At 59.7% G+C, this 20,047-nt stretch overlaps 2 protein-coding genes and 1 long non-coding RNA gene across 13 annotated transcripts in view; 1 reads left to right on the top strand and 2 right to left on the bottom strand.

Annotated features, from left to right (window-relative positions):
• The window catches only part of ASIC4 (acid sensing ion channel subunit family member 4), a 21,883-nt gene extending 16,828 nt beyond the window's left edge, over window positions 1-5,055 (bottom strand). Inside the window, exon 1 of one of the 2 annotated variants that reach the window (XM_036858739.1) lies at window positions 4,459-5,055. In XM_036858739.1, the coding sequence (XP_036714634.1) occupies window positions 4,459-5,040 (582 nt within the window). In that variant the 5' untranslated portion in view covers window positions 5,041-5,055. The remainder of the gene's footprint in view (window positions 1-4,458) is intronic. The other variant, XM_036858740.1, reaches the window with a different exon arrangement.
• Window positions 1-17,226, top strand: part of LOC118898400 — an 18,127-nt gene extending 901 nt beyond the window's left edge. The window contains exons 2-3 of the long non-coding RNA XR_005020689.1: window positions 825-1,044; window positions 17,087-17,226. This is a non-coding gene — a long non-coding RNA (uncharacterized LOC118898400). The remainder of the gene's footprint in view (window positions 1-824; window positions 1,045-17,086) is intronic.
• On the bottom strand, window positions 12,985-20,047 carry GMPPA (GDP-mannose pyrophosphorylase A). 10 transcript variants are annotated; one of them, XM_036858745.1, is made up of 14 exons: window positions 19,953-20,029; window positions 19,005-19,065; window positions 18,802-18,899; window positions 17,813-17,916; window positions 17,358-17,544; window positions 16,940-16,999; window positions 15,755-15,885; window positions 15,051-15,065; window positions 14,542-14,676; window positions 14,331-14,428; window positions 14,116-14,249; window positions 13,846-13,938; window positions 13,555-13,723; window positions 12,985-13,284 (listed from the first exon to the last, which is right to left on the bottom strand). In XM_036858745.1, the coding sequence occupies exons 2-14, from the start codon at window positions 19,042-19,044 to the stop codon at window positions 13,184-13,186; spliced, it is 1,365 nt and encodes a 454-aa protein (XP_036714640.1). In that variant the 5' UTR covers window positions 19,045-19,065; window positions 19,953-20,029; the 3' UTR covers window positions 12,985-13,183. The 10 variants fall into 10 exon arrangements, 9 of the variants coding, with proteins under 9 accessions (XP_036714640.1, XP_036714637.1, XP_036714645.1 ...); XM_036858742.1 differs by having other exon boundaries at window positions 19,712-20,014; XM_036858750.1 differs by lacking the exon at window positions 15,051-15,065 and having other exon boundaries at window positions 14,116-14,162; window positions 19,969-20,047.

The following is a 20,047-nucleotide window of genomic DNA, read 5'->3' as shown; positions in this document are numbered from 1 at the left end:
CTCCCCCTGCCTCCTCATGTATCCTCTACCTTCCCCATGCCTCAGTTTTCCAGACAATAGAATGGAAAAGACCAAGGTCACGTCCTGCACCTGGGAAGAAAGGTATATCTGTTCACGTGGTGTTTCCAGACACCTCGATGTCCCCAGACACAGGCCCCATCCTCAGCTCAATCTGGGACCTCAGCCCGGAGAGTAGATGGCCGGACTTCTGATCACAGCCCACCACCATCACTTTATATCCTTTGATGCCAGTTGGAAAGCCTAGCCCTGCCCAACCTGGCAGCCTGAACCACGTCCCCAGGACCACCTAGAGCAGCAGTGTCTGATATGGCAGCCACTGGCCACGCTCGGCTGTTTGAATAGAACATTCATTCTCTCTGTCACACTAAGCACACTGCAGATGCTCACTGGCCGGTGTGGCTAGTGACGACCACGCTGGACAGCGCAGATGCAGGACATTTCCGTCATCACAGAGTGTTCTGCGGGACAGCACGGATCTCAAGTGTACGCACTACTACACATGCACACGCACGCCTGAGTCCTGGGGAGGGTTGGGAAGCATGGGGATGCTATAATAGGGTTGGGGGCGGAGGCTTGAGGGTCAAGAGAGGAGGAAGGCTAGGTGATGGAGACTAGCGAAGATGCCAGCACATAGGTTGGAAAACAGCAGGTGGTGCTGAGAACAGTCAGGTTAAAGAGAGCCAGGAGCTGGGGTGGTGGCATTTCTAACAGCTGACACTCTGAGTGCACATGTGTGGCAGGCAGTGTGCTACGCCCTTTACAGCCATCTCTTTTAATCCTCACAACCACCCGAATTGTTTTAGGTTCTAATATTCTGTATCACGAAGACAGAAACTGATGCTCACGGAAGCTAACTTCTCCAAGGCCACACAGCCAAGGTTTGAATCCAGACGGTCTGGCTCCAGAACCCACACACTTGACCGCTCCACCGTACAGTCCCCAGCTGAGAGGAGACACTGGAATTTAGAGCCGCATTTTACAGCTGAAGAAACGAAGCCTAGGAAGAGTGATTTCTGCCTTCTAGTAAGTGGGCAGGCTGAGAGCAGCCGCAGGGGGGGAAGTATAGATGGGGCTTGGCGCGCTGGGGTAGGGGAGCGGGTGGTGGTAGGAATTGAGGAGGAAGAGAGAGAACATATAAGTGGTGGTGGAAGGAGGAGGTGGAGGTGGGAGTGGGTTGGTATGAGACTGGGTGAGGAGGGGGCGGGAGGGAGAAGAGATGGGGTGAGCTGGGTGGAGGGGCATATGGGTGGAGAGGTGGGAGCCTCACTCCTCTCGCCTCTCTCCCCTCCCCTCCTCTCCAAACCTCGCCCAGCCTGCTTCATCCGTTAAGCCTTCCCAGCCCTCTTCAGCCCAGAATGGCCTCTCTCTCTGAACCCAGGTTCTTACTATCCACGTACCTCGTTTGGCAATTAATCCCGGCTCCTCCTGACACTGCTTGCATGGCTGGTTAACTCTTCCATTGGTTAAGCTTTTTAAGTATCCCCATCCCAGCTCCACCACAAGACTGGAAGCTGCTTGAGGACAGGGACTGGGGACCAAGGCTCCCCTTCTTTGTTCTGCACCACAGCACCTGGCAGCGAGCCTGGCATGTAGTAGGTGCTCAGAACTCTGTGTTGATTGAGTGACTGATTGGGAACCGGTGAGGGGATATTAGGGAGCACGGCGGTGAGAGCGACTGCAGTGGTGACAGAAGCAAGAGCAGCAGCTGAGGGAGGGCACATTACCCGGAGTAAAAATAGGCTGGAAAATGTGACATTTATTAACTTGGATTCCGGAAGAAAGGTCACAGCAGAGTGGGGAGTGGGAAGGAGGAAATGGGGAAAGCAACAGAAAACACATACCTTCCCCAAAGCGCGTCGTCGTCACTGACCATCTCAGCACACGTGCCCTGGCAGGTACCCACCACTGATTCCTGCACCCATCACCCCTCCATAGATCCCAAATCCCCATCATGGGCTCCATATTCTCACCACGGAGTCTATTGTGGACCTCATGTCCTCATCAGAGACCCCTGATGTCTTTGTCTCCATACCCCTTCTCCAGTCTTGCCCACACCATACACCCCCATCTTCCCCGTTACCATGGATCATCCCATCCCAACCATAATCCCAGACCCTTGTAAACTGGCAGCAGACTCAGCCTTAGAATGCCAGGTCCAAGGGAGCGTTACACTCAGCAGATGGGGGTTGGAGTTTGGGCAGAAGGGTATGGGGACTAGGCTGAGTCGGGGGGACCGGAATTCCCCAGGGGACAGGTGGGTCCAAGGGGAATTCCTGGCCCCCAGTGCTTGCTTTGCTCCTCTGCCCCCCATTGTCCCGCTGCAGCCCCAGAGCAGAGACCCACAAACTTCTGTCCTTTTCTCTCCATCCTCAGGGTACGAAAGGGCCTGTGGGATATCCACCCTCACCTCTGCCTGGCCATCCCCAGATTAAGAGGGACTCGCCAGCTTTAATCAGGGGGCTCCCTGTTCCCATATCCTCCAGGCACCTCCTCCTTTCCTGGAGGCCAGGCAGCTACCCCCTGCCTCCCTCACCTTGCTTCCTTGCCCCTCCATCTCTTCCTCCCCTCCCCTCCCCTCCCCCCGAGGCTTCATTACTCTTCCCCTTGCCCTTCCACCCCCCACCGGGGCCTGGGACACAAACTCCCACTCAGGGACACAAAGCCCCCATTGATTTCTGCCCCAACAGCACCTGCTGACACGGGCTCTGTCCCCACCCCCAAAACTCAGGGGTGACGATGTCTCACAGAGGAGCCCCACTGACCCGAAAGGCCACATTCACACACTGCTCCTTAGGGACAATCGCTTCGAGAGCGGTGATTTTTTCCTGGAAGAAGGGGCGTGCAGCTGGACAACAGGCCAGCGCCATCCCCGCCCCCCCCCCTCGCCCCAGTTCCTCTCCCAGCACGATCCTCCTTCTCATCCCTTCCTCCATTTCTACGCAACTCCCGCCATCCAATGGCAGGAGGACCCCGAGGCTGCAGGCGTGGTGGGGGCAGGAACACGGGTGGAGCACGTTTCCTGGTGCTACTGAGGCAGTGAGTGAATGAGAGCCTGGGTGCGGGCACCGGGCCATGAGAAGGAAAAGGTCCCCATCTGGGGCTGGCGCTGGAGGCTGGGCTGGATGGGCACCACGTCGATGCCATGGATTTGCACATGCGCTGGGCGGTGGTCCCAAGAATGAAAACACACACCCCACACACCACACGTACACAATGCCGGGGGTAAACTGTGGACTGGGGACAGCAACTCAAGCACCAGGAATAATAGACAGCCTGTGACTGTGGGTGAACAGAGCACCGACAGACAGACAGATAGACAGCATACAAGACACACCCCCCACACACGCCTCACACACCCGATTGTGGGAGGTGTGCATGGGAGGGTAGCCCAAGCCGACACTGCACTCCACTCCACTCCTCGTGAGAGTGTGTGTGTGTGGATTCGCACATATGGGAGAGACGGGGAGCAGGGGCTGAGGTAGATGGGGGCGTCACAAGGGGGGACGGCATCCACGGTGTGACCCTGTCCTCAGCAGCTTAGTAAGAGCTGGGACGTGGCACGGGCACGAGCAGCTCTCCGGGTGCGTGGGTGTGCAGGTGTGCACGTGAGTGTAGTGACAGGGGCACTGAGTGTGTGTGAGAGAGTGTGCAGGAAACTATGTCCCCATGCAGTAGGGGTGTGTGTGTGTGTGTGTGTACGCTGGGCAGCACTGAGGGTGAGCCATGCACCTAAGAGTGAATGAGTGATCCTCAGTGTAAGAGCCAGAGCCGGGCAAGGGAGCAGCAAGAACCAAGAAACAGAGGGAGGGCCTGGAAAGCGGGAGAAGCTGGAGGGGCAGCATGAAAGAGGGATGTGTGAGGGAATCAGTGAAAGGGGGTGTGTGCGAGAGACACAGAGACAGATAAGAGACACTGGCGCCCAGTGTATGCGAAGATCGGCTCTATCCAGCCTGCCGGCTGGGCCAGCTCCCCCAGAGGCAGCCCTGAGTCCCTCCTTTGCTGGAGCCCCCAGAACACCCTCTCCCCATCGCCCCTGTTGGGTGGGGAGAAGAATCCAGTGGCCACAGAAGAAAAGGAGAGCAAGAGGAAAGCGGGGGTCACTTGGTCTGGCTGTGGCATGGTGCGTCCCTTCCCTGCAAGCCGACCAGCTTCTGGGCCCCCGGGTCCACTCCAGGACCCCCGGCCCCCAGACCTAGGCACTACAGCGGCGGCAGAGCCCAAAGAAGAGTGGCAGCAGCAGGAGGGTAAGCCCCCACGAGCGTCCACCGCTCCATGCTGGGGAGCCTGAGGGCAGCACCGGGCTTGGGGGCAACACGAGGCCAGCCTCTGGCGGCGGCAGGAGGCGAAGCCCTGGTGAGGATGCCCTGCGCACCACTCCCTCCCCCACCGCCAGCCTCTGGCCACCCCAGGCTGGGCGGGCCGGCTGGCAGGACTCACCACGGAGAAGTTGCTGGCGGAGCAGTGGTGCCCGCTGAAGTTGCAGCTCTTGAGCATGTCGGCGAGCTGGTGGCCAGTGCGGTTGAGGATGTCTACCATGTCGGGCTCTGGGTAGCGCAGGCCAGCGGCACGGTGCCCGTCCCGGTCTTTGGGGGGCAGCCCGGTCAGATTGGCCAGGTGGAAGATGTCGGCGTCGCTGAGTGCCGAATGCCGGAAACGGTTGATGTTGCAGAGGGTGACGGCTGGGAAGCCCGCCACTGGGGCTGGGGCAGCCGGGTCCATTACCACCAGGTGAGGCCGGGTCAGGTAGCCCCGGGCCAGGCCAGCCGCCTGGTACAGGAAGGCAGCCAGCGAGGTGAGTAGGGCCAGTGCCCACAGGGTTCTGCGCAGTCCATGGGGGCCTGGGCCACAGGCCCGGCCCAGCCCGTGCAGAGTGCTGGTGCTGGCAAAGGTGGCCAGATCCCGGGGGGCTGCGGACCCCCGCGTGGCCCCCAGGAGGCTCTGCTCATCCCCTGCCTCCTTCTCCTTGGGTTTCGCATCCTCCTCTGCAAATTTGATTTTGCACACAATCTCGATCGGCATCTGTGCCCAGCTGCTGGGACTGGCCGGAGCCTCCCTGCCCCTGTCCCTCTCTGGCCAGCAGCTCCCGGTGCCCTCTGGAGTGGCGGCGGGGGCAGCGGCTGCTCTTCTAAACTCAGGGCAAACGGTAAGAGGACGGGGACAGGGTGGGGGCCTGAGGTGGGGGAGTCACTCCCACTCCCGGCAGCTCCGCAGCCCTGGCGCTGCCGCCGCCGCCTCTGCCGCCGCTTGTCTCTCTCCTCGATCGTCTCCTTGTGGCTTCCCTTATCAGCACCGGCACAGCTGTCAGCCCCTGCGTGTGTCCCTGCGAGCGAGCGAGCGAGCAAGCGAGCGAGGGAGCGAGCGCTGCTCCGCCACGCCGCGCAGCCCCAGCCGCTCCGCTCAGCATGTGCTCCGGAGCCCACCCCGTGCTTAATAATTCAGGACATGTCAACAGCGTTTCACCGGCGGCACGGGCGGCAGGAGCCAGGCCAGGAGAGGGGGCGGCCCCCAGCCCGGGACAGGGATCGCCCGTCCCTACTGCCTTAGACCTCGTCGGGATAGCCCCAAACTCTTGCTACACCCTAGCCATTCGTGGGGTCCCCGCACGGCCCCACTCCCAGGCCACCCGGAGAGGAGGGTTGCACCCGGAGTCCTTCGCTCATTCTGCCACTTTTCTGGACCGCACCCCAGGAGGGGTCAGCCGACTCCATCCCCGACCTCCTGGCCTCCCTGACTCCTGACTGCAGCCACCCAGCCGCCGCCTGACCCCACTACCCCACTCACGGCGGCTTCCAGAAACTCCTTGGGAGAGCCACTTGTTTGAATGAGGGAGGGGAGGGGAGGGCAGAGCAGAGAAGGGCAGGTGAGACAGACAAGGGGACAATGGTGGCTCCACCAAGATTCTTGGCTTTCCTACAGCTTTGCTCCCGACTTAACACCCACCATACCCCTGCCCCCTCTGGGATGCTGGCCGCCCTCTCCCCGACTTCACCTCCACCCCCGAAACTCAGTCTCTCGTGTGTCTGGGACAGAGGGCACCAGGGCTGACTTGCACATCTGTGACCGCTTTGCTTCCCCAAATGTTTCCCAAATCCCTTGCCAGGCCGGGGGTCGGGGGGGAGCGTGTTGGGTGGACAGGCCAGGGAGCAGAGGAGGTATGATGTGGGTGAGAGGGTGTGGAACGGAGGTCAGGAAGAGCCCAAATGGGGGTGCTGGAGGGAGCAGAGATGTGCTGCGCTTGAATGGGAAGGAATGCAGTCCTAAGGAGACGGATGCAGGGGGCGCCTGGCAGAGGGGCAGGGGAGCCCTGGGATGGCTGCCGCCTTGCGGGGAGGAAGCAGGCATGCGGGCTACTATCACAGGCAGGGATGGGGCCCCTGGTGGCCAGCGGAGAGGAGGTGATGCCTGGGTGCCCCCAGGGTGGGGGTGGTCACCGTGAACAGCTTGTGCTCTGGGGGGGGGGGGGCTGTGTGAGAGCGAGAGCCCTCATGGGAGAGGAAGTACTCGTCCCCTAGAGGAAAGGGGGGGCTGATTAATCGGGGTGCTAATGAGCAGCAGGGAGAGGAAGCTCAGAGGGGCGGGGGAGGCGGCTCCATCGATCCGAGCCGCGGAACCGGCAGCTGAAAAAAAAAAGTGAGAAGGGAATCGATCTGAGGGAAACAGCAGCTGCTGGGGATTAGAGCCCGAGGTCCACCCGCTGCCCAGTGGCCACCCCTCCCCTGCGGCGGGCCTGCCCTGCCGGTCGCAGCCCCTGCCTGGCCTGGGAAAGGGGCCCAGGGATGGCTCCCCTGGGGAGCAGGGAACCACTCTGCTCACCCTTGGTTGCAAGGCCAGGTCAGGCCCCGTCCATCACAGGTCACCCCAGCACGGAGCCCACCCACACACAGCCGCCCACCAACCCTGGCCCTTTGGGGCACCCTGTTGAGGTTTGTCTCCAGCCTCTCATCAACGTAGCTTCCCCAGCGGCCCCTTGGCTGGGCTTCCCCATAAGCCATCTCCCCCAAGCTGGGGAGCTGAGACCCCTGGGGTCAGGGGCTGCATCTGGCAGCATCCCAGAGGGGAAAGGGGCTGGCACGGAGAGCAGCTGCTGAGTTAGCACCCAGAGCCTCCAAGCGACGACAGACTGTCCCCATCTCTGCCCCCTGCCCAGGGGCAGCCCCCTCCCATGCTCACCCCTCCCTGCTAGACTACCAGACCCTTCCAGTACTTCCTCCCCCACCTCCTTATCCTCCCCAGCCTCTCTCTTCCCCTTTCTCCTGGTATTGATTTTTCTTTACTGGGTTTTTTTTTTTTTAAGGTGATTTAATTGCTTTTTTAAGGTTACTTCAGTCTGGGGCTCTGCCAGGAAAGCGGGGAACTGCCCCCCAAGCTCTCCCCAGCACTGGTTGCCACCCAGGACTCAGTGTGTGTCACTAAATTGTCCTGCCATCCAATGAGATCACAGGGTCTTTCTCCCCAACATACTGGCCTCCATCACGAGCCCGAAGCGCGCCCTCTTTTCTCCTGAGGGCATGTCGGGGAGCCTTCAGCCTCTAGAAGGAATGAAGTTGGGTGGTAAGCCGGTACTGGGGGGCGGGCAGGGGCAGGGTGGTGAGGGGAGTTCCAGGCCACCAGGAAGTGGAGCAGCAGTTAGCTGCATGCCCCCCCTCCACCCCCGCTGCCCTACAGCAAGCTGTCTTCAATTGTCCCCAAGTCCTCATCCTCCAGTCTCCCAGGCCCCAGGGATATGGTTGTGCTCAGTGGGAGCCCCCCCGCCATGTCCTTTCAGCCCATCCCTTGGCCTTTTCCCGCCACTCCTCCAGCCTCTTCTATCACCCACCCTGTCCCCTTCCACCCTTTTCCCCTCTGGCCCCTGTCCTTTCTCCCCTCCCTTTCCCTGCTTCCCTGCCTGCCTCCCTCTCTGCCCGGCTGCAGTTGGGTGATAATCTCCCTCATTTAGCCTCCCGGCTGCTTCCCCGGCTCATTGCCCAGCTGGTCCCTGGGGCCCAGCCCAGCTTCTTCCCCACCCCCACGCCCAGCCCTGCGCCCAAGCTCCCCCATCCCTTCCCCGCTTCCCCCACCCACTCCCAGGGGACCAGCTGCCCCCTGCAGTGAGCATCAGGGCCAAGTGTGGCTAGCCAGGACCCAAGCTGGGTGTGAGCAAAGGGGGAGGGGCTGCCAAGGACTCTGGGGGTGGGAATGTGGGTGCAGGTTCCGGAGGGGCCGGTGGGGGGGGAGTGTGGGGTGCAGGGTCAGGATGTGAAGCCTCAGCCAGGCATCCTCTGCCCACCAGTTGTCCCCATTCCCCAGATTTGTTCGCAGTCCAATTCTCCACCCACCCCCCAGGGGCTGAACTAGGCTTCCTTACAGAGAGAGAATGGTGGATGGACTGAGAGGCAGAGATTAGAGTGCCATCTGTACAGCCTGACAAGGCAGGGCATGGGGACGGGGGGCAGAGAGGTAGGGAGGGCAGGAGGGTTCTGACTCAGAACACCTGGTAGGGGGCACGGAGGTTTTCTTTGGGCAAAATGCTCCAAAAGGCAGACCTGGAGACCTCCCAGGATCCTGCTTGTGGGGCTCCAAGGAGGCTCCAAGGCCCATCCTGCACCCCGAGCTCTGGGGTTGCCTCTTCTCCCAGCAGGGACCCCCAAGCTGAGCTGCATTTGCCCCTTCCCCCCATTTGTGGGCCTTAGACTTCCAGCCTGGGTGGCCCCACTCCTAAATGACATGACCCCCAAACTCCTAGATAGCATTCTAGGGGGAGGCCCCAGTCTCCCCCTGCTCACAGAGTACACCCCTTGCCACCCTGCCCAGCTCAGACACCTGTCCCAGGCCTGGCTCTGCTGCGGACGAAGGCATGAGCCAGTGTGGGACAGACGTGGGTGGGAAGGGACACGGATGGGGGAGGCGGAGGCCAGGACTGGGCCAGGCCTGGCTGGTGAGCGAGCAGCGGTGACAAACGGGCTGTGCGGGGGCCGAGGGGCGGGGGGCGGACGGCGGCTGATTTATCTGGGTTATTTATGCTGCGGACGAGGCAGGAGAAGCGGTTAATGAGAGTTCCAGCGAAGGGGGTGGGGAGGCCCGGACGTGATCTGAGGCAACTGAAGAGGGTTAGCGTCCCGCTGCCGGGCCCTGCCCCCACTGCCCGCCAGCACTCTGCACACCCTACCCTGTCCAAGGACCAGCCCAGCCCTGCCCAGCCCTGAGCCCTCTCCTGTGGCGGGCACCAACAACCCAATCCGGGGCAGTGGGTTACTGGGATTGAAGGGGACCATGTCCAAGATTGAGGGGCTGCTGGAGGAACCGGGGGAGGGGGCCAGGAGATGGAGGGGGCAGGGAAGGAAGAAAGATGGAAAATCTTGGCTGGTCAGAAACTGACCAAGTCTGTGGGGCCTGCGGGGGAGGGTTGAGGCGGAAGGAGATCAGTGTGGGGCTGGTGGGCAGCTGCAACCTCGGGGCTGAGGCTGGAGAGAGAGCAAAGGACACTGGGGTGCAGATCTAGTGTCAGCCAGGAGTCATCATGGGGGGCCTGAGAGGCAGAGACAGGCCAGGGGGTGCTGGTCAGAGAGAAGAGAGAACCGGTGAAGGAGGGGGGAAGAAGATCCCGAGAAGGAGGGGGAGAGGGCTTTGCAGCAGCGAAAGCTGCTGGGAGCAGATAAGGCGGCACAGCAGCAGCAGGGATTAAAGCTCTGAGGGGCAGGGACGGGGATGAGGCGTGGGACACGGGGGTGGGGGGAGGCAGGGAGGAGAGGGTTGAGGGCAAGACACCTGGGCCAAGGAGATGAGAGCGAGAAACGAGGGCTGCAAAGGGGCAGGATTTAATCAGAGGCCAGAGGTGGTCATCGCCTGGGAAGCGGGATGGTGGAGGCGGGGAGAAGGGACTCCTGATCACCCGGGCTGAGTAGGGGGGACTTTTCTGCCACCAACGGAGGCCCCATACCGTGTGCCTTTTGGGGTAGCAAAGCTAAGCAGAGGGGTGCATTGCTGAGCGGAGGGTACTGCAGATTGTTGGGGACGGGAGTACCAGGGCCCGGCCCTGGGAGCCACCGAACTCTGGCTAGAACTTGGACGTGCAGGACATCACCTCCTTGAGGCGGCCAGTGGAACACAAGAGTGTCACGGGGACCTTGACCACACTCAAGGGTGCCCAGCCAGTCGGCCCTGGGATGGAGACCCCATCACGTCCAGGGTGGCAAGGACCAGTGCTTCAGAGGGGGTTTCTTTGTGGGGAGGGGCATGGGCACGGAGGGGGGCACTGGCTTCCCGAGGCTCAAGCTTCGGACTCAGATGCCCCTTACCACCCCCTGCTCTCCTGTTCTCCAAGCCTCCCAGAAGCGTGTGCCTGGGGAGGGTGAAGCCCCTGTTCCCTCCAGACGAGGGCGAGAGCGGTTCAGAGGTGGCCAAGGCGGTGGAGGGGAGCCTGGAGGGAAGGAAGGGAAGGAGGAGGAAGGGGTGAGGGCGGCAGGCGGGGCAGAGTAATTGCATGTTTGTCAGTTCTCCTGTCTCTGCACACGAGGGAGCGTGTGTGGTGGTGAGTGTAGCTTTGCCTCGACGAGTCTGTGTCTGTTGGCAGAAGTGTCAGTGCGTCTGTCTCAGGGGTCTGGGTTCTCCTTGGCCCCCGCCCCAACTTTTTGTTTTGGGGAGCGCGGCTCTGGGCACACCCAGCTGTGCTCCGTGCTGATGCGGCAGATGTGGCAGGGCCCCAGCTGTGCCTGCTTCCCGGAGAGGGGGAGGGGGCTGCAATCTGCTCCCCCACGATGGCTGCTAAGTGCCAGGGGGAGGGGATGGGGATGGGGGTGGGAAGGAGGCCCAGGCAGGAGGGAGATGAGGGCCCTGCCACTCCCCCCACCCCATCCTGGCCAGCCTCCCCCAAGTCTGCGTTCTTGGCTCGGCCTCTTCCCCCTAGCTGGCTCCCGAAGCCCATCCAAGTTTCTCTCCACGCTCAGTCCCGGTCGGTCCCCAGCTCTCCTCCTCTGTCACCCCATCCAGCTCAGTGCCAGGGACCCGCCCCCCCTCCCCGGCCCCCAGCTCGCTCCCCCTCGCTGATTTTACAGAATAATCTTTTTATGGAAACCGAAAAAAGCACTAATGGCAGGAGCGCACCCCTCCCCCGCATCCCTCCCCCCTCATCCCCTACTTCCCACCCCAGTTCCCTCTGTTCTCGAAGGGCCAGCACCCTCCTACCCTTACAGGGCCAATGAGGTCCCAGAGGTGGTGAAGGGGGCTCCCTGCCCTCTCCCCTCCGGGGGCAGGGTACTCCCACATCCTGGGCTCTGGGCTGTGCCCTCAGAGGTGGAGGGATGCCAGGCCCTCCCAGGGCAGACTAGGCTGGAGAGGAGTGGGGGGCATCGGAACTTCTCTCCTTAGACCCCGCTCCACCTGAGCACCCGTACATCAGTAACATCCTCTGCGTTGCTGGGGGGCGGGGGCGCACCACAGAGACCTCAGCTTCACTAACCCCCCTTCACTTTAAACACTGACCCCGTCCCTGTCCAGTGCCTATCCCCACCCCCACTGGGCCCAGGAGGGGGGGTCCCGGGGGCCAGGGCCTGACACAGACTTATTGGATTTCACAGTGTTTTGCTGAGAAAATAATTAAATTATCATATTTATGATGAAGCTGCCATGGCCCCTGCCAACCACTCGGAACAGAAGGGTCAGGACTCGGGGGAGGAGAGGAAGGGACCCAGCCCCTGGCCCTGTGGCCCACCCCTCTCCCAGCCCTGCCCTCAGGGGGTTGACCCCAGCCCAGAGGAGGCATCTGCAGACCCCTCCGGACCCCACACAGAGGGGACGGAAGGTGTGGGCTGGAGGCAGAGACTGGAGGGACCAGGAACGGGAACCAGGAAAAGGGCTGCGTCCAGGCAGGTTGTAGGTCAGGACCGCTAAAACCCCCGATTGTTTCACATGCACGTGCGCTCTGACACAGCCTGCAGGGCCTCCAGGGGCTGGGTGGTCACACCTAGCCCAATCCCCGGGCCGCCCTCGGCCCAGCTCCTGAGAAAGTGCATCCTCCTAACAGCCCAGCTCTGAAGCTCTGAAATCCTGGGCTCTGTCCCAGACCCTGGTGCTGATAACCAGGCCCCGGCACCCTGCTGCCTGCCACCCTGCCTGCTGCCAGGACCCCCTCCTCCCTCCCACCCACGCCCTGCCCCCCCCCCATTCTCTTCGGGTAATTAGATTCCTCTCAATTAGCAGATTACCATCATTACCCGCTCATCTGGCAACTAAGCTCTGCACCCACAGCTGGGGAAAGGGGGGCACCGGGAGGGGCACACGGGGGTCATGGGCAACCACGAGAGATGGCTGGGTATCTCTGGGGCTTCAGGAATGTGGAAGGAAGACTGAGACCCCCCCCCAAAGAGCAGAGCCAGGGTGGTGGGAGGTGGCCAGGGCCCCTCCCCTCCCAGAATGGAGTAGCTCCCACTGTGCTTCCGGAGAGAAATGCACCAGCTCAGGCCCACCCTGCCTGCCAGGGACTAGGAAGCAGATACCAGGCCTCGGGCGGGAGAGAAACCCCGACCCCGCCAAAAGCCAGGCTGGGAGCAGATGGAGCTGGCAAAGCAGAAAGCAGGCCGGGCCGGGGCTCAGCAGCCACCGAGGAGAGCGGCTCCGGGTGATCCAACCTCGGGCGCAGGGCTCCCAGCCCGCACCCCACTGCCCAACCGAAATCCTCCCCCCTTCCCTTCGGAATCCTTCCACTCTGGAGCCTGAGCCAGGCCCAGTGAAGAGGAACAGGGAGGCGGCGTCGGCGTCGGGGTAGGGGTGAAGGCGGGGGCCAGCCGGCTGGGAGCCTTGAGGGCCTTCCTCCAGAGCAGCGCGAGGGGCTGAGGCGGTGGGAGGGGGAGATTTACCAGGGCTCCAGATTCATTATTCATGAGCCCGAAGCAACGACTCCAATTTAAATGCTAATGTGGGGGGGCCTGAGTCAGCCACCCCGCTTCCACTCTCACCCCCAGCCCAGGCACAAGAGGAGTCCTTACTGGCTCCAAGGTTCACCCGGGTTTATTAGGGAGTGGAGAGAGAGGCCACCAGTCCCCCGGCCACCCACGTTGCTCCCCGTGTGCGCGTGCGCAGGAAGAGCCTGGCTGGCTTACTCCGGTCCCTCCTGGACGGAGGCTGGCCATGCAGGCAGGAGCCTCAAGGGGAGCGGATCAGAGTTGGGGGGAACTTCAGGCAGCCCCCCTCAGAGGATGATCTGGTTGGTGAAGCTGCGGCTCAGCTCCTTGTGTGGCAGAACAATCGAGTTCAGTATGAGCACCTCGGCAGGGATCCGGACGCGGCAGCCTGCAGTGTGGACAAGGGCACCAGGGGGAGGCCGTGGGGAGGGGAGGCGAGGGGCAAAGAGCTGGGGGCCACTGCCATCCGGGAGGGATCCCTCCCTGCCCATCTGTGCCCTGGCCTCACACCCCCTGTGACTCCCATAGAGCAGACACTGGGTAAATGTTTGCTAAAGGAATAAACACACACACACACACACACACACACAAATGCTTCCACAGGGCACGGCCATCACCTGTGGAGGTTTCTCACAGCCTAGGGCCCTGGGAAGCATACCTAGGATGGTGATGGCAGGGAGCAGCTTCCCATCCTTGAATAGGCTCTCACTGTCCATGTGGGCTCGGGGGTCGTTGGGATTGGGGTCACTGGGGGTACCCTCCACGCGGGCCCAGCGCCCCACGGTGCTCCCCCAGCCCACGATGCTGTGCAGGACACACGTGTGTTCCTGCCAGACAGGACGATGTGAGGTGAGGGGGTGAGAAGGGGCCAGGTGCAGAGCCCACGGGGCTCACCCCTCCCCTCAGCCTCTTGGGGCGCCACGGCTGCTGGGTGTGCCTGGGTGCCTACCTGCAGTGTGGCTCCGTGGAGGACAATGCTCTCTCGGAGCCGCACACCCTCGCCTATGGTCACCCCCTCCCCGATGGAGACGTTGGGGCCCAGCTGTGGAGAAGAGCACAACCATAGCCTTGGAGGGCCCCAAATCCAATCCCCTCATCAAACACATAAGGCTTGAGGCCATAGGACAGGCTGTGACAAAGTGGAGAGACCGCTACTCCGAGCACGGGAGGTATCTGTACCGCCCCACCCATGCTTCCCCTGGGCTGGGCCACCACTTACCACAGCAGATGGGGCCACCTTAGCTGTTGGGTGGATGTAAACGTTTCCTAGAAGCAGAAGAGAGGACCTGGGGGCAAATACCCCAAACCACATCTGGTTCAGGGAGGGCAGGGATTGAGACTTCACGTCTGGATCTAAGGTCAGGAGTCACAGCTCAGAGGGGAGAGGGGGCTGGGCTGGGGGGCAAAGGTTAGGAATTGGGTCCGGATGGGTACCTCGAATCCGTGGACCCTCTGGGGTGTGCTTGGCCAGGCGTTCTGGGTGAGTGAGCTGGTACTGGCTCAGATAGAGGCGGGAGGCATAGAGGGCTGAGCTGGGGGCCAGAAAGTGGTGCAGGGGCTCAGGGGCCAGCAGGGCCTGTGCCCACCACCCCAAAGTTTCAACCTCCAGGTGACCCAACCACCCCATCAGAGGCCCCTCCCATACCCTGCAGACTTGATCTGACTCCAGATACCATCAGTGAGGTGCACATAGATCTGGCCCTGCCCAGCCAGGGCGGAGAACACATCCTGCTCCAGGCGGATGGTACCTGCCCCAGGCCACAAGACTGACGAGTCCTCCCTGGCACAGACGAAGGGATGCTGACATCAGTTCCCCAGCTGAGCCCAACTGGGGGCCAACAGTCTCTTGGGGATAGGAATGAGAGTGAATCCCACCACCTCTCCAGGTCTGGTCAGATCTGCTCCAAAAGGATGCTCACATCCCAGGAAGCTCTCCCATCACCCTCATACACATCACCTCCTCTCCTCCCTGAGCTGTCGGTGTCCCCAGGCACAGACCTGCTGCTCATCCTGCCCCACATCCAGATGGAGTTCGACCAGACCTGGCTCCTCCCCCTTTTCCCATTCTCCGCCACCCCATCCACTCCTCTGAACCCCGCCTCCGGTCACCCTCCCTCTCACTCACTGGATGGAATGAAACACAGACAGACTCACCCCAGAGGAAGGCAGCTGGTGGGGGCAGAGACAGTCACAGAGAGAGAGAGAAGAGAGAGATGGTGGAGATGCCAGCTCAGCAGAAACAGACAGAGAGGCCGGGAGAGATGGAGAGAGAAGCAGAGAGATGGATGGGAGTGAGAAGATGGTGATGAGTGAATGAGCCTTGAGATGGGGAGATGGGCGGGGGAGGCGGGAGCAAAGGCAGGGATCCACAGAAAGGAACAGGTTCCAGGCCTAGGAGGATGACCCTGGACTTTGGCTTGTGGTGAGCAGGGCTCTGGGGCACTCAGCCTGAGAGTACGCGTGTGTGTGTGTGTGTGTGTGTGTGTGTGTGTGTGTGTGTGTGTGTGTGTGTGTGTGTGTGTGTGTGTGTGTGTGTGTGTGTCTCAAGCCTGTGTGCACCCAACTGTGTGTGTTGCCGTCTGTTCTAAAAGGCATCTCTGGGACACTCAGGGCTTGAGAGAAATGGACCAGAAGGGGAGTGGGCAGGCGGTGACAGAAGAGGAACTGGGATGGATAAGGAAGAGGGACAGAATGAGGTTAGGAAGGGAGGGACTGGGAGGCCCAGCTGGAGAGGACAAGTAGAGATGAGAAGGGGAAGGAAGGTGAGCGGGTGGAGGTGGAGCCTGCAGAGACTGGGGTGGGGGGCTGGTCTGTGACCGGGGGCACTTGGGGTCTCAGGGCCATGGGGCCTGCCTCACAGTTGCCCATCCTGCTGATTACGCTGGAAGACATCCCGAAGGGGCTTCAGGGCTTCTGGGGAAAAGAGATAGATGCCACAGTTGATGATGTCACTGACAAAAGTGCTGGGTTTCTCCACATAGTGCAGGACCTGAGGACACAGTGGGCTGGGATCAGTGGAGGAGAGGCCACTGCCATCACCCCCTAAGACCCTCTGACCTCCAGGTCCTCCCTGCTGCCGGAGTGGTCTTCCTAAAATGCAGACTGCATCTTGCCGCTGGCCTTCACCTTCAAGATAAGTCTGAACTACAGGCCTGTCTCCTCCCCACCTCCCAGAGCTTCCAGAACACAACTCCATGCTACTGCACGCCTGCACTGGGAATGTCCCTTCCCATCTCTTCATCTGGAAAACTCGGCTTTCAAAACCCAGCTGGCATTGTCACTTCCTCTATGAGTCCACTCTGCCCCAGAGTTGGCTTCTCAGGTCTGGGCACCCCTGGCCTCTGGCCACACCTCACCGGTAGCACTTGTATCATTTGCGATGGTTGGTTTTTGACTGTCTCTCCCACTAGTCCAAGGGTTCCTGAGAAGCAGGGATTGTCGTTCGGCTGTGTTTCCCTCACACCTACCTAGTGCCTAGCACAAAACTTCAAAAAAAAAAAATTCATGTGTGTGTGTGTGTATGTGTTTACATGTATTTTCAATACTAAAGCTTGAACAAACAAAAGGGGTGCATGGAAGTCAGTCAGGCTCAGGGGCAGGGAGCTTCACAAACAAGGACAGAGACCCTCTGCCTTGATGATTATGCTCCTGCCTCCATAATTCTGGACGCATGCTGTTTCCTGCCTCCTGGCCTTTGCACATGCTGGTCCCTCTACCTGCAACGCCTTCCTGTCTGCGTCATCTAAACAAATCTAAAACTCAGCTCTGACCTTGCCTTCTCCAGGGAGCCCTCCCCTCCCCCACCCAGACAAGCCTGGGTTGGGCCTCCTTTTGTGCTCTCATAGCACCCTGATCATTCATCTACTGTTACCCCTTCACTCTCGACCATCTCTCTAGAAAGGATATAGGATGAACAACTGAGGGTATGCCCCAGTTGGGGCAAGACCGGGGCCCATCCCAAAGCATTCCAGCATCCTCTAGAGGCGGAGTGGGAATGATGATACACAGAGCAAGCGCCCAGCCAGCCCCCTCTCTGCTCTCACCTCATGCGTCTGTGGATTCTCTACGATGCAGCCGTAGTTGAGGGATTGTGTCCTGTTAGCCTGAAAGACAGACACACTGAGACAGTGACCTGCCAGCTCCACGGCAGCAAGGTCTGTTTTCTCTTTCTTTCTTTCCCTCTCCTATAGCACCTGGCACGCATCTCTGCTGCTGTGGACAGGGCTTCAGCAAGGGTGAGAACTGACAGCTGCCGCCACTCCTCCCCGGCTCCCTACTGCTGAGCAGCCAAAGGGCTTGGGGTCTCCACCACCACCTCCACCACTGCTGGGGTTTCAGGCACATCTCCCTCCTGATGCCTGATCCCACCGCCTGGGCTGTCCCTGCCTCCCTGACATCCTGCACTCCAGAAACCTTTCTGGATCACCCCCTCTGCACCCTCCAGCCCCCCGGCCCCCTCACCGTGGTGCCAAGCAGCAAGAAAGGGTGAGGCTGGTGTCTGTGGACATCCAACATAGTGCTCAAGGGGAAGTCGGAGCAGACGTCAGCGTTGAGCACGAAGAAGGCTTCGGGGCCTCCAGCCAGAATTTGGTCCCGGAAATGGTAGAGACCACCCCCTGTGCCCAGGGGGGCAAATTCTTGCAGGTACCTGTCCCCAGGGACCACATGGCCAGCTCAGTGAGATCAGAGGAGACAGATACCAGGAGCCTGGGCACCTGACTCCTCCTGCTCCCAGGGTTATACCTGCCCGAGGCCCACAGAGAAGGCAATATACTCAGGGATTCAAAGATGCCCAAATAGGAATCCTCCTAGTGTGTGAGGGTGAAGCCTGGCGAATGCTGACTTACCCCACTCCCGAGAACCAGAGGCTTAGTGCACTGACCCCCCCAGCCCATACAGCATGTGTGCACAAATACCTGATCGGAAGGTTAAACTCCTGTTGGGCAGCTTCTAGGAACCGGGTAAGGGGCTCATCAGGTTGGTAGAAGCCAATGAGCAGAATCTCCTGCATCCCAGGGACCTGGGGACAAGGGAAGAGGTTGGAAGAAAAAAATATCTGAAAGGAGGGAGAAATCCCTGGTACTGGCCCATAAGTCTGGAGAGACCAGTTTCATTCTCAGCTATGGGGCCCCTGGGTACTCACTTTCCCACTCTGGCCCGTTTTCTCCTCTGGACAATGAGGAAGTTGGAGGAAGTCTCAGTCCCTGATCTTTTAACCTTTTATTATTCTATTATCCCCTGCCCCCTCACATCTGAATTGGGGCTCACCCTAGGGAAGATTTTGCCTACCAAGCTGCGTTAAAGAATAACCCATAATTTCCCCCCATATTTATTATGTGTCAATCTGAGCTTGAGATGAGGATATCATTTATCAGGCGCCTACATTGTACAAGGCACTTTACAAACATCATTGCAAGCTTTGCCACCCCACAAAGCAGGTCTAATCACCTCCATTTTACAAATAAGGAAACTAAGGCTCAGAAAGGATGGGAAATTTGCTCAAGTCCTTACAGGAGGCAGAGACTGGATTCAAATAAAACCATGCCTGCCTCAATACCAAAAGCAATAAAGAAATTAGCTCCACAGTGAGCAAAGGTATGAGTTCTGTGCTTTGCTATCATTAAGGTTCCCCCTGCTGCAGTGTTAAATTGTCTCTAAGAGTCTTGCCTGATCCCACATTCCATGCTTTAAAAATAGGAGTGCAATCTGAGCACGAGGCCAGAGGAGACACTAGGTTAGGGGAAGACAGCAGAGCAGCTGTACCGCACAACTCCAGGGGGCGACATTCACATTTTCACTTCTAAATGGTGGTCCCTGTGGGAAGGTCATGGCTGGAAAAGGGGGAAATACAGCAAGAAGGAGATGAACAGGAAGTGAGGTGGGAGAGGGGAGCCTATGGGGTTACCTGGGCACAAGCCTCAATGTGGTGCTGGATCATAGGGACCCCCGCCACAGGAAACAGTGGTTTGGGCACCTCAAATGACAAAGGCCTGAAGCGAGTCCCTGGGAGAGGAGAAAGAAGCACATTTCAGCTTCCTGCCTCCCTCTGTCCCCACCCCACCAACCACTCCAGCCCAACCTCCTCCCCCAATTCCCCTGGCTCCTCACCCTTTTGAGGGCCTCCAATCAGGATCACAGCTTTGAGCATGATGGCGATTGCTACCTAAACCTCAAATCCCAACAGAAAAGTCAGGCTCAGATCTCACACCCCAACCCAGGAACCTGACTCATACCCCAACCAAGCCCCAAAACCCCAAATAGCAACACTTAGTCCCCTCGGAGGATGTAAATCCGAAGTTCAATATAGACCTGCCCCGGACACAACACCTCACAAATCCCACACAACTCAAATCCTAGCCCAGCCTTCAGCCAGCCTTCAAACCCAACAGGGATTTCACCCAAATTCTGAAATTCACACCCCACAATTTGACCCCTAACAGACTTCCCTCTGGCCACAAATTCAGCAAACTCAGAAACTCAGCAGGAGAAGCCCTTCTCAGACCCCAAACCTCAAAAAACCGAAACCCCAAACCCACCGATTCCCAATGGTTGCATCCTCACTCTAGACGTTAAGCCCTGAACCCCAACAGTGAACCCTGAATACTGAACCCCAGACCCTGAGTGAGCCCCAAATATTTAACTACAATCCTAAGAATGAATCCCAAGTACTGAACTAGTACTGATCCGCATCTGATGCATCCCAAATCCTAGCAAAAAAAACTATATAGGCTGAACCTGAATCCTAAAACCAATCTCTAGGTAATGAACCCTGACTCAAAGACAGATTCCTTTAGCATCCCAAACACCGAACCTACCAAGCCCTGAGTACCGATACTGACGACAAGTACTGAATCTCTGGATTCGGAGAACTGACTGCTGACCCTCTGAACCCCACAACTGACTCTAATAAACCCTAGCCTCGCGTAGCCAGGGGTTGTGGAACCAACACAAGACCGGAAGTGCGGAAAGCCAGCCGAGGCCTCCGAGCCTCTCTCGGTCTACCGTCCGTCCTCTGCCCTCTACCCCTTTCGCCGCCCCTCCACCGGCTCCCTTTACCACTGGCTCCCTTTACCACTAGTTCCCTTTCGCCAGATCTGTCGCCCACTACTGCTTGCTCCTTCCGCGCACGTGTCTTCTCGCAAGTCGCGAGA

The sequence above is a fragment of the Balaenoptera musculus genome, chromosome 7 (genome assembly GCF_009873245.2).
Source record: "Balaenoptera musculus isolate JJ_BM4_2016_0621 chromosome 7, mBalMus1.pri.v3, whole genome shotgun sequence".
Taxonomy (NCBI): Eukaryota; Metazoa; Chordata; class Mammalia; order Artiodactyla; family Balaenopteridae; genus Balaenoptera; species Balaenoptera musculus.
This window is presented reverse-complemented; position numbering and strand designations above follow the sequence as displayed.

Excerpts from the sequence above, each read along its gene's own strand:
- GMPPA (XM_036858745.1), bottom strand. The coding sequence starts at position 19,044 with ATGCTCAAAGCTGTGATCCTGATTGGAGGCCCTCAAAAGG. Across the intron at positions 14,429-14,541 it reads AGTCAGATCAAGTCTGCAGG|CTCAGCCCTCTATGCCTCCC; the intron begins GTATGGGAGGGG and ends TCTGGCCCCCAG. Across the intron at positions 13,285-13,554 it reads CCCTGCCATCACCATCCTAG|GCTGCCGCGTCCGGATCCCT; the intron begins GTATGCTTCCCA and ends TCCACACTGCAG.